General features: G+C 41.0%; 2 protein-coding genes across 7 annotated transcripts; both read left to right on the top strand.

Moving 5' to 3' along the window:
* Positions 1-555: 555 nt before the first annotated feature.
* Positions 556-3,489, top strand: dynlt5 (dynein light chain Tctex-type family member 5). 3 transcript variants are annotated; one of them, XM_076020920.1, is made up of 6 exons: positions 556-867; positions 1,357-1,474; positions 1,594-1,679; positions 1,914-2,038; positions 2,131-2,330; positions 2,839-3,489. In XM_076020920.1, exons 2-6 carry the CDS (start codon positions 1,365-1,367, stop codon positions 2,840-2,842), a joined length of 525 nt encoding a protein of 174 aa, XP_075877035.1. In that variant the 5' UTR covers positions 556-867; positions 1,357-1,364; the 3' UTR covers positions 2,843-3,489. The 3 variants fall into 3 exon arrangements, with proteins under 3 accessions (XP_075877035.1, XP_075877036.1, XP_075877034.1); XM_076020921.1 differs by lacking the exon at positions 556-867 and having other exon boundaries at positions 1,210-1,474; positions 2,203-2,330; XM_076020919.1 differs by lacking the exon at positions 556-867 and having other exon boundaries at positions 1,223-1,474.
* Positions 3,490-4,016: 527 nt separating this feature from the next.
* mier1b (mesoderm induction early response 1b, transcriptional regulator) lies at positions 4,017-10,709 on the top strand. 4 transcript variants are annotated; one of them, XM_076020913.1, is made up of 13 exons: positions 4,017-4,124; positions 5,199-5,223; positions 5,437-5,591; positions 5,766-5,963; positions 6,074-6,200; positions 6,333-6,400; positions 6,604-6,676; positions 6,781-6,932; positions 7,050-7,131; positions 7,245-7,339; positions 7,768-7,814; positions 8,406-8,533; positions 9,042-10,709. In XM_076020913.1, exons 1-13 carry the CDS (start codon positions 4,116-4,118, stop codon positions 9,341-9,343), a joined length of 1,461 nt encoding a protein of 486 aa, XP_075877028.1. In that variant the 5' UTR covers positions 4,017-4,115; the 3' UTR covers positions 9,344-10,709. The 4 variants fall into 4 exon arrangements, with proteins under 4 accessions (XP_075877028.1, XP_075877027.1, XP_075877029.1 ...); XM_076020912.1 differs by having other exon boundaries at positions 7,687-7,814; XM_076020914.1 differs by having other exon boundaries at positions 4,092-4,128; positions 7,687-7,814.
* The last annotated feature ends 18 nt before the right edge of the window (positions 10,710-10,727 follow it).

The following is a 10,727-nucleotide window of genomic DNA, read 5'->3' as shown; positions in this document are numbered from 1 at the left end:
TTTGCCTTATTCATTTATTTTTTAACATAAATTGAGTTACCTACATTGGAGGGTTCTTGTTCTGTTTTTTTCTACAACTTCTGTTTCTCAGTTGTTTCTTTTACCTTATCACACAAAGATATGCAAACATTTCATGTAAATTTCCCATCCAAAGATTTTGAAAGTTACTATATGATCAAATAAATATAATGTAAGACATGTTTTACTTGGTAATAAAGAAGAGGAAATTCAAAACATGCATCGCCCTCTCTTTTATTTAAAGATAGAACCGTTGGCTTTTTGGAATGGTTGGTAATAAAGTTAAATGTTCCTGTATACATGGACCACTTGATCTTGACTGGGAAAGTTAGGTTTGTTTGTTTCTCGTCACCATAGCTAAAACTTTTAACAGAGCTTTATAGAGCTTTTTACAATGTTCACCTATTTTCCTACAAAGAAACAAAATAATATGCTGAAATAAATATAACATCACTTGGAGGGAAATGGTATTGGCATCATAACTACAATTTTTTTTTTTAGAAAATGATAAATACACTCATTTATTTATTAAGCTGCAGAACGCAATACTCTGTCTTTCGCCAAACAGTGAGCCAATCAAATCAATAGATGTCGAAGCAGCGTGTTAAGCCGGCCAATCACATTCCATTTGCTGTTTATCGACGCGCAGGTGGAGTCCAGTTATTACATTTGTCGGCGACAACGGGTTTTAGGGAGAAACAACACCCAAGCAACTTTAGTAGTAAACGACACCATTTTGTCACCGCTACGAGCAAAAGTTCTCACACTCGAGCCTGCGGGGTGACGAGGCAATGTTACCATGACAACAGGACGCTCAACCGCGTCTTCCATTTCCTGCTCCTCGGTGCGGTAAGACACAACTCGAAAAGGCGTGATTTTGTTCCCCAACTTTTAAAAATATAGCATTCAATTATGAAATAGTCGTTAATGTTGACAAACGAGGTGATCACTTGTGAGCCAACTCCAGAAAACTAGCACACTGTTTTTGTTGGAAGGGATCAATATCTATTTGAGCGAGGCAGACGCGCAGAGAGACGTACAGACCTATCGTTTTGGAACAATGGTCGTGTTTAAGTAATTAGATATAAACGATTATCTTTCCCCCTTCAAATTCTTACTTTGATCCCAAATGAGATCAAACGTTCTGAGATAAAGGCAGAGAACATTCATCTCAGTGACAATCTTATTTGCCCTCTGCAAGTGAAGTCATATTTTGACTAGAAATGTTTGATAAAAAGATATTTTTATGTCTCCAAGACACACAGAATAACCTTTTCCATGTCCTTTGATGTTCCCAGTGTTTTGTTTGTTTGTTTTTTAAACGTTTGGAGATAATAGATGCAGTCATGTCGGATCAGCAAAAAGACAAATCCCAGAAAAAGGAGAAGAAGACGGGGAAGGCTCCATCAGAAGCCAGCGGAGCCAGAGGCAAAGAAACTGCTGGCAGGACAAAGGAGTGAGTGCACCAAGCAAATCTTGTCATGTAGTGCAGCTGTACAATTTATGAATGACTGTTTAAAAATAAAAGTTTGAATACAGTGCAGTTTGAGTGCCCAATCTTAACGTCTCTCACAGCTCAATTAGCACTGTATCGGGCATCGAAGAGCAAGGACAGCAAGATGATAAGTTTGGAAAACAGATGGAAAACACCTACCAGCTGGGTGAGAACATGACAGAGACCGACTGCACCACGTTTTCACTGACAAATAAACTATGAATAGATAAAGTCTTAATTCGTTCTCCAAGATATGTGTTAGATTTTATTGTTTCTAGTCCAAATGTCCAAACTGCAAACATTGCAATTCAAATGCACTTTCCTGTTCCACATCCAAGCAGCTTAACATACATTATTAAATGTTTGGTTTTTTGTTGTCCCTATTTTTTTTGCACCGCAGGACCCTTCAAACGCATCCCAGTTTCTGCTGTCACGGAAATCCTGAAGGATGTACTCACGACTTACCTTCAAGAAGAGAAATACGAAGTGGAGTGGTCTCAAAAAATGACAAAAACAATAAGTGAGGTGATTACATCTCTGAATGCCCAACCTTTAAACACCTTGAAATTCCCACTTCATCCTGTTTATTTGGTAAACTGTCTGATTGTGTCTTCCAGGTGATAAGAGCTCGTGTGAAGGACCTCATGATTCCCCGATATAAATTTGTTGTTTTGGTCCACATTGGCCAGCTCTGCGATCAAAGCATGCAGATCAGCAGCAGATGCCTGTGGGACAGCACCAATGACACCTTCGCCACCTACTCCTTCAAGAACAGCTCTCTGTTTGGTGTTGGAACCGTTTATGCAGTTTATTATGAGTAAGTCACAAAAGCAACGAGTAGACTTCAATCAGAGCACATGACATGACAAAAAAAAGCAATGTTAGGAATCTACAGTAAGTGTTCTCAAGATTTTTATAGATCATTTTTGGAATGTGCGGAAAATTAAAAAAAGGATTTGTGACGTAAAGCTGTCGCTTTTTCTTTTTTCATTTTTTTGTTTATCCAGCATAGAAAAAGCATTGGTGATTTTGTCTCCCTCGTGATGTTCATCTCAGCAGAGCATGGACAGGTCACTCCTATTGCAGCCTTTTTCACAGCACATTGATATCAGTGCCTGGTTTTGGTCTCGCCAGTAACGCTCCACCAGCCTTGTGCCCAGTTTTGGTTCTCTGACACCTGCCAAGAGATTAAAACTGTGTTTACCAAATGGTCGCAAGACTTTGGTGAACTCTTATCATAAACACAATTTGAAAATGCTCTGTACTCACTGCGTGACAAAGTGTCCTCTTCCCCCATGGTTCTCCTCCACCTGGACCCTCCGCAGGTGAACACCACCGCCCTGATGAACGCCCGGCCGCACAGCCTCAGTGTGTTAGTGTTGTCCTGTGTGCGCACCTGTGTCACGCACAGCGCGCACAACAGCGTGGCAAGCAGGAACACAGCTCTCATGTTGATCGTTGTTTGGAAAACACTCAAACTACCAGCCCCTTTTATTTTCACTCCTAAGTGCTGATGAGTGTCCAAAGTCCATCGCTGGCCATTTCTGTGTAAATGTCTTGTTTTTCTTTTGAGTCATCAGTATGTGCTTTTAACACCGGATGTTGGAGAAGCCAGTGTGGGAATCCATGCTATTGTTATGGTCCTTGCGTGGCCATATTTTCATAAAAGGTAAGAGGAAAATGTGGCCTATTTATTTGCAAACTGCGGGGGTTTTATTACTGTGGACTTCACAAAGTGTTGCTTAATGACCTGAAATGTTTGCGTCTTGCATTAAACTGTGGTGATGACTCTCTACACAGCAACGTCAGAGTGAGTCCTCACGCTATCGTGATCATAAACTGGTGATTACAAGAAGAGACACTCACAACTGGAACACTTATAGCTAAATTGAAATCGGTCTTAGAATAGCACTAATCCTAAAAGGCTGGGGGTGGGGGTGGGGCATGTGTTGCAATAAAGTAAAACATAAATGAAATATTAGTGAGATATATTTTATTTGTTAAGATAACATGTTGCAAAGATTGACGACAGAAGGACGATTCTCTATATTACAAACAGTGATGCACTCTTGATTTCTGCTTGACGATGATACATTTTATGTGTAATTATTTTAAAAAAATAGTTATCAGAGCTATAAATATTTTAAAGAAACATTCTCATCTTTCATTGTACACGTCTTAAATGTTAACAATTAAAGAGGAAAACACTAAGATCTGAGGACACTTCCTGAATTGAATGAATTGTTCTCATTTTATGCACTTTCTGAAAAGTGGAACAAATGAAATATTTTTTCTCTGGAGAGCTCACTGACTGGCCTGTGGGAAACAAATCGTTAGAAAATACTATCAAAGTGAATTTACTTTATATCAGTCCTCTAAAAGCTGTCGATAGTGACAACATGCACCATTCACTGAATACTTGCGGTTCTGAAAAATAAAAAATAAGCAAGGACACCGGTTTCAATGTCGCCATGTATAATTCTGATTAGTGTACACTGACTCACCTGCGCTTCTGAAGCAAAGCGGCTTTACCGCGGGTGGGCGGGGCTCCACATCCGGGTACTAACGCTGACCCATGACGTGACCCTGCAGGATTGCAAACATGGCGGAGGTAAGTAAGTGAAATAAATATTAGGAAAAATAATTTTATAGTTCCGTATTATATATTCCCCCGCGCGTGTACGCGGCTTGTATGTTTTGGCTTTGGCATACGAAATTAAGAATCCGCTGTTGGCTCGGCTAGATACGAATTCCTTGTCGACAGGAGCGTGTTTAGTAAACTTCGGATCTGGCTAACGTTTAGCTGCACTAGCGCTGGCAGAATGTAGCCGTAGCTTCAGCGATGCTACTTGGCGCTTTTGCTGAAGTGGACTCAACTATCCTTATTAACATTCTTAATTAGACACGTGGTCGTTGTTTCCAGGTTGGATGAAGTTTGTGCTCTGTTTTTGTTGCATTTATTCCTGGCGGTTCGCCTGAACCGAATTTTGACGAGTTAGCTTTAATCCGATGGAATATTAGCTTGTAATTTAAAATGTGAAATCAGCCGAAATGAAGCAGTAGGCGCTCGGCTGTCGCAGCTAGCGCTTTATCGGCTAGAATTTAGTTAAACGGTAAACTTCTCAGCGAGCTAAGACCCAGCACGTATGTGTATTAAAGGAAGTGGGGGCAGTCTTTTGTGTCTTTTCTTGGTGTAGTCGTCACACAAGATCGGCGCGCTTTTCCCGACCTCTTGAGTTGTGTTTCAGAGGAACTTTATAATGCCGAGTGTTCCACAACAGCGTCGCACTGTTTCCTATTGTTCGCACGTAGACATTTAATTTGAGTCATGGATTGTTTTTCTTCTTACGCTTAGGCAGTTGTATAGTATAGAAATATTGCCATCGACTCACGTTCAAGAAAATGAAAGTTGCTTTTTAGAGCGTATTTGAAGAGTATCTACCTGCAATATAAAATGAAAATTAAGTGAAAAGAAACTTTTTCTATGCTCACCCCTCCCCCTTGCCTCGATACTCTCCTGATTCACCCCACTAAGTAAAATAAGCAAGTGTGTAAATATTTATATTTACTACAACTTTTGATGTGAGATGATATGAAGCACTTGTTTTGTTCTTCGAAACATATCTTGTCATTTCCGGATGTAACTTCATGTAAAATGTAACCGCTTTTTCTCTGCGTTTTGCAGCCCTCCCTCGGGAATGCGAGCCCAGGTATGAGATCATTTTAACTCTTTGTGTATCCCCAATGTGTACGCATGTTTTATATTTCTGTCCAATGCATCAATGATATTCAAGCTCTGTGTGGTGCACAAAACGTTTTAAGAATGTGTAGAATAGTTGTAAAAACGTTTATCATCAAAAGATGAAAGGAATTTTAATGTATTTATCAATAATTACACTAAGCAAAATATGACTTATCTGCAGGGGCTTCAGGTTCAGCAGCTTCAGAAGACCATGATTTCGATCCATCAGCAGACATGCTAGTGCACGACTTTGATGACGAGCGCACCCTGGAGGAAGAGGAAATGCTGGAGGCAGCAGATGAGGCCAACGCCAACGAGATTGAAGATCTTGCGCGGGTGAGTTTGGTCTCCAGAGGTGGTAAGAATAAATGTGAGCCTGTGAGCCACATCGCTTTGATAGTTAAATTCCAGTATAATCGCATAGTAATTATAGTAATTGATATATATTTTTAAAGACCAGCACCCAGTGTCAGTACAGCAAAATTAATTCTATGACTTTTGTTTCAATAGGAGGGAGAGATGCCCATTCAAGAACTGCTGAATCTCTATGGCTATGGTGGTGGCTCACCACCAGATGAAGAGGAAGAGGAGGAGGATGAAGAGGAGGAGGAACCTGAGGAAGAAGAGGACGATGATGAAGATGATGAGGACGAGGACCTTGACAATGATGAGAGCAGTAGAAGCACTGGCGAGCTGAAAAGAAGTGAGGTATGCTGTGCCGAGATTGCTCGCAATATCATGAGGTGTTTTTTGTTGTTGTTTTTTTTACTTTTCTGTGAATTTTCAAATGTTTTGTAAATATTTGTCTGTCTTGACAGGGTGAGGTGAAAAATTCATCAGGACAGTCGGATGAGACTCAGGTGACCTCTGAGATTCGCACACGCTCTGTTCGGTCTCTAGGCACAGCGGAGCTTATTCGTCCCCAAAAACTAAAGTACTTTGAAAGTATGTCCTACTAAATTGCCTTTATCATCCTTTTAGCAGATCTTTCTGTTTCTGTGGGATTTTTGTGATGAAATTTGTTGCTCTTGTGCGATTAATTGACCTTCTCCTTGGTTTTTCTTCTCATTGTGTCAGGTAATAATGATGCAGAGGAGGAGTCGGATGAAGATGAGGACTATGTTCCCTCAGAGGACTGGAAAAAGGTTTGCAGTGGCAGTTTTTCATTATTATTAACATTAGAAACTTGAGATTATGTTTACAAAATACATTTTGTTAAGTCAAAAAACAGTATCATCTGTTTGAAACTCATAAATGATACATCTGTAACTTAAATAAATATAAATACATAAATATAGCAGTGTTTCTGGTTGTTCCTGTTGGCAATGAAAGCTGTTTCTTTCCTCAGGAAATCATGGTGGGCTCCATGTATCAGGCAGAAACCCCAGTTGGGCTGTGTAAATATAAAGACAATGAGAAAGGTGAGTTGTTCCGTTTATCCCAGTGTCTTGTTGCTCAGGTTCTTAACTATAAGGAAACATTATACCAAACTTTGTCATTGACAATAATAAAATGACTCCTGCAGTTTATGAGAATGACGACCAGTTGTTGTGGAACCCGGAATGTCTTCCGGAGGAAAAAGTGGTGGAGTTCCTGACAGAGGCATCCAGGCGGACAGGAGAAGAGAAGGGAGTGGATGCCATCCCAGAAGGATCTCATATTAAAGACAATGAACAGGTGACGGCAGCAGTATGCACCATTGCTGAATACCAGAACAGCAGAGAACAAGAAACGTGGATAATATTCTTTGTTATCTCTGAGTGCCCTGGTAATAACAGCCTTTCATCCCTGCAGGCCTTGTATGAGCTGGTGAAATGTGACTTTGACACAGAGGAAGCTCTACGAAGGCTGAGGTTTAACGTAAAAGCAGCCAGAGGTAGCTTCACTGCCCACTCTCCCACATTCACACCTTCTGTTTTTCTCATTTATGTGATGGTCTGTCTGGGATCCTGCTAATGTAACATTTGATTCTTTCTGTCTTTGTCACAGAAGAGCTCTCTGTTTGGACAGAGGAGGAATGTAGAAATTTTGAACAAGGGCTAAAAGCTTATGGGAAGGATTTTCATTTAATACAGGCCAACAAGGTGAGACAAGTGTTGTAATAAGCAAATTAATGACCTCTTCTGTTTTTCACCACATTATGTTGATATAAAACATGTTGTCATTCATGATACCTGTGTGATGATGTCTGTGTTGTCATGTGACTGTTTGTTGCTCAAGGTTGGAATGAAGTTCATTTCAAACCTTGTATCATGTCGAGACAAATCAAATTTAATTTTTAAGGGTCTATCAATAATTAAAGTGTCTTTGGAGGGTAATTAAGAAATAAATAAATCACAATTTGATTTGTCTCTCATTTTTGAACTGTGATGGATCTCCTGAGATGATGGTAATAATGGTTATTTCATGTCTGCTGAATTAAATCTTTCAGGTGAGAACTAGGTCTGTAGGCGAATGTGTGGCCTTTTATTACATGTGGAAGAAGTCTGAGCGTTATGATTTCTTTGCACAGCAAACCAGACTTGGGAAAAGGAAATACAACCTTCACCCTGGTGTCACGTAAGTTTTTACTTTGATGGTATTGAAGGCATTTCTAAATACATGATTACTGTCAAAATGTGCCCCTTATTGTGTAGGTGTCATGGTCCACAAAGCAAACAAATGATTTAAGGGTGAAAACAAAATGTTGGTTTGATGAATCTTCTCTGCTGTGTGTTGCTGTAGGACAACATAAATTTACTGCAATGTGCCATCTGTAAATTACGCCTATTTGGTGATGAATGAGGTTTTATATGAGATAATGTTATAGGAGTGAGCCTCATCTCATCTGCAAGGATATATATGATGTACATAAACCTGCTTCACTGAAATTTAATACAAGGATGAGGATAAAGTCATGTGTCAAGTGTTAAGGGAAGGTAAAGGTCAGGCATTTTCAAGCACAAGGGTGAATGATGGATTTGCTGCAGTTGGGTCTGAATCCTTGTATGCAGCAAGTGTTGAACACAAAAGTCAAATGTCTGGTCCCACAGATACTAAAGCGTCACCTGGACTTGTTAGCAGAAAACGACAATCTTTGTCACAGTACGTTTGAAACCATACACTTGAGTTGCAGGATGTTAAGAATGTTTTTCCGCTGTGGTTCCGCAGAGACTACATGGACAGACTACTGGATGAGACGGAGAGCGCAACGTCCAGTAGGGCGACGTCGCCTCCTCCCACCACATCCAGCAGCAGCGCCAGTCACTCGGAGCGAGAGGACAGTAGCAGTCAGAATGGTGAGCTGATGAATGGAAATTAGCTGCAAGGATGAGCTGCAACACCTGCTTCTGCTCACTGCTTGATGGAGTTCAAACACCTCATTTTCTATCAGTTCAATTGTTCTAATGATTTTTATGATTAATCGAACAATTCATTTTTGATCACTTGCTATTATATTTTAGATAATTAATAATTAATCATCCCCCTTTATTTGAAGAATATATCGACTTAGACATGCTAACATACATTTCTTAACATTTCAATGCAACTTTGTGTATGCATATTTCGCACAAAACTCGCATATGCGCAACTTTTTGTATAGTTGAGAGGGGCGAGTCGTACGTATGTAGGTGCTGGCGTCTTTGTGTTGGTGTGACGCATCAACAGATTTTTTTGCATCTCCCCAGCCCTGTTTCCATTGTATTTAGGCAGGAGCAGAATTTTCCCGGGCAGGAAAATAGAATGGATGCTTCTCCACCGCCTGCCAGTAAACCATCACCATTCACACTTTCTTTTTCTTGGCAGGTGTTCTAAGCCACAGTTCAGGCCACCAAGCTGACGCCACTCAGACGTCTAATCCCATCAAGCCTGAACCGGTCCAGTCAAACGGCCCCTCCCACCCTGTAGCGGAGGCTCCTCCCCCCCTTCCAGACAGTAACTCCAATGGGTGCAGCGAACCCAGCCACGACCAAAACGGGTCGCTGGAGCCTCCAGTGGACCTGAAGGAGACGGCAGCCGTGCAGGAGCGACCAGCCAAAAGATGCAGAGTGGAGGCGGAACCTTTAGGCCAAAGTGAGGTGGAACCATCCAGAACACAGGAGAACTAAGATTTCACTTTTCTGATAAGAGTTCAGTGACGCTGACTGATCGGTGCTCAAGTGGGCCAAGACAGACGGCCCTCACTGGTCGGCTGCTGGTTGAAGGGGCCGTGAGCAAGGACTCACTTTGTGAAGAAGCTCAGAAGTCCCTGAGTGAAAGTCCCACCTGGACAGAAACAGTCAACCAAACTGCAGCCGCTCCTCCCCCAGGAAGGTTAGCGCCCCCTGTCTTCACCTCCCTCTACCACCAAACATCTAATGACTGCCTGCAAAGCTCATCCCAAAGCAGCACAGCCCCCATCGAGCCCCACAAAGAGACGTCCTCCATCCATCGTCCTCGCCAAGCATCTGTGGAAAACCCCAATGACCTGATCTTGCCAAGTATTTCCTTTTACTATTTGTAACAAATCACCTGTGATATTTTTGTACACCAGAGATATTTATATTTTTTATCAAAAAGAAAAACAAAATTAAAGACGTGGTGTGTAACAACTTTCCAAGCTATTGGAGCCTCTAAATGATTGTCTCACCGGAGTAAAAAGAAACGTGTTTGAGTAAAATGGCTCCATTGTAGTTCCACTTGGTCTGTCTCTCCTGATGGAGTCGTGGTGTGGAAACCCAGCAGAATCACTCCCGAACCCGCTCACACCTCTAATTGTGGCAGTTAGATTTTGGTGAATGAACCGATGGGTTTCAGCCCCGTGTAGGTTTGTTTGTGCAGAGCAGCTGACATCAGTGATGTCCTCCTGTATTATTATAACTCGTGCTGTAGAAGACGGCTGTATTTTTGGTATTTTTCTCATAGTGCTTTGCTTGATGCTTTGGTTTTTACTAGAAACAATGTCCCTGATTTTTAATGTAAAGTTTGTATAGATTTCTTACCTTGAGCAGGTGGTACAACTTGTTTTTGTTTTTTCTTTTCCCACAACTGGCACTTAATTTCTGTGTTTTCTGGTCTTCCTTGTTAGCATTGTGTTTTTGTTGAGAGTTGTTTACGGCTCTGCTCTGAGACGGACTTCAGTACCCATTCCTGTTCTGCAGCACTTGCCATTCCATTTGACATTTTCCAAATGAACGTCTCACAACATCTGCTGCCTCTGGTTTTGTGTTGGTTCCAACCTAAACCTCCTGTTTTAGCATTTCACACTGATGTTGGAGCATAAAAAGTAAATTCTATCTAATCCACCATCCATTTTTAGACGGGTTTGTCTCCAGTATATTGATCAATGCCATGTTGATTTATTTTTCTTATGGATGTCTGTTTCCTTTCCCCTGCTCTGTAAGTGACGACATGAATAAAACTGAAGTGTATTCCAAGCCCACTTGTGATTGGAATAATATTGGCTATATATAATAAATATATTGATGTGCCTGATGGCTTTTGAGTTTTCAA

Source organism: Nelusetta ayraudi, unplaced genomic scaffold, assembly GCF_046127955.1.
Source record: "Nelusetta ayraudi isolate G7.1 ecotype Tasmania unplaced genomic scaffold, CSIRO-AGI_Nayr_v1 ptg000011l, whole genome shotgun sequence".
Taxonomy (NCBI): Eukaryota; Metazoa; Chordata; class Actinopteri; order Tetraodontiformes; family Monacanthidae; genus Nelusetta; species Nelusetta ayraudi.
The sequence above is the reverse complement of the archived record's forward strand: the minus strand, read 5'-3'. Positions and strand labels throughout refer to the sequence as shown.

What these genes read in the sequence shown, in the direction of transcription:
- dynlt5 (XM_076020920.1), top strand. Translation starts at nt 1,365, where the DNA reads ATGTCGGATCAGCAAAAAGACAAATCCCAGAAAAAGGAGAAGAAGACG. An exon ending in GGAAAACACCTACCAGCTGG is followed by an intron (nt 1,680 to 1,913) that starts GTGAGAACATGA and finishes TTTGCACCGCAG; the next exon opens with GACCCTTCAAACGCATCCCA. An exon ending in TGACAAAAACAATAAGTGAG is followed by an intron (nt 2,039 to 2,130) that starts GTGATTACATCT and finishes TGTGTCTTCCAG; the next exon opens with GTGATAAGAGCTCGTGTGAA.
- mier1b (XM_076020912.1), top strand. An exon ending in CCTCGGGAATGCGAGCCCAG is followed by an intron (nt 5,224 to 5,436) that starts GTATGAGATCAT and finishes ACTTATCTGCAG; the next exon opens with GGGCTTCAGGTTCAGCAGCT. An exon ending in GCGAGCTGAAAAGAAGTGAG is followed by an intron (nt 5,964 to 6,073) that starts GTATGCTGTGCC and finishes CTGTCTTGACAG; the next exon opens with GGTGAGGTGAAAAATTCATC.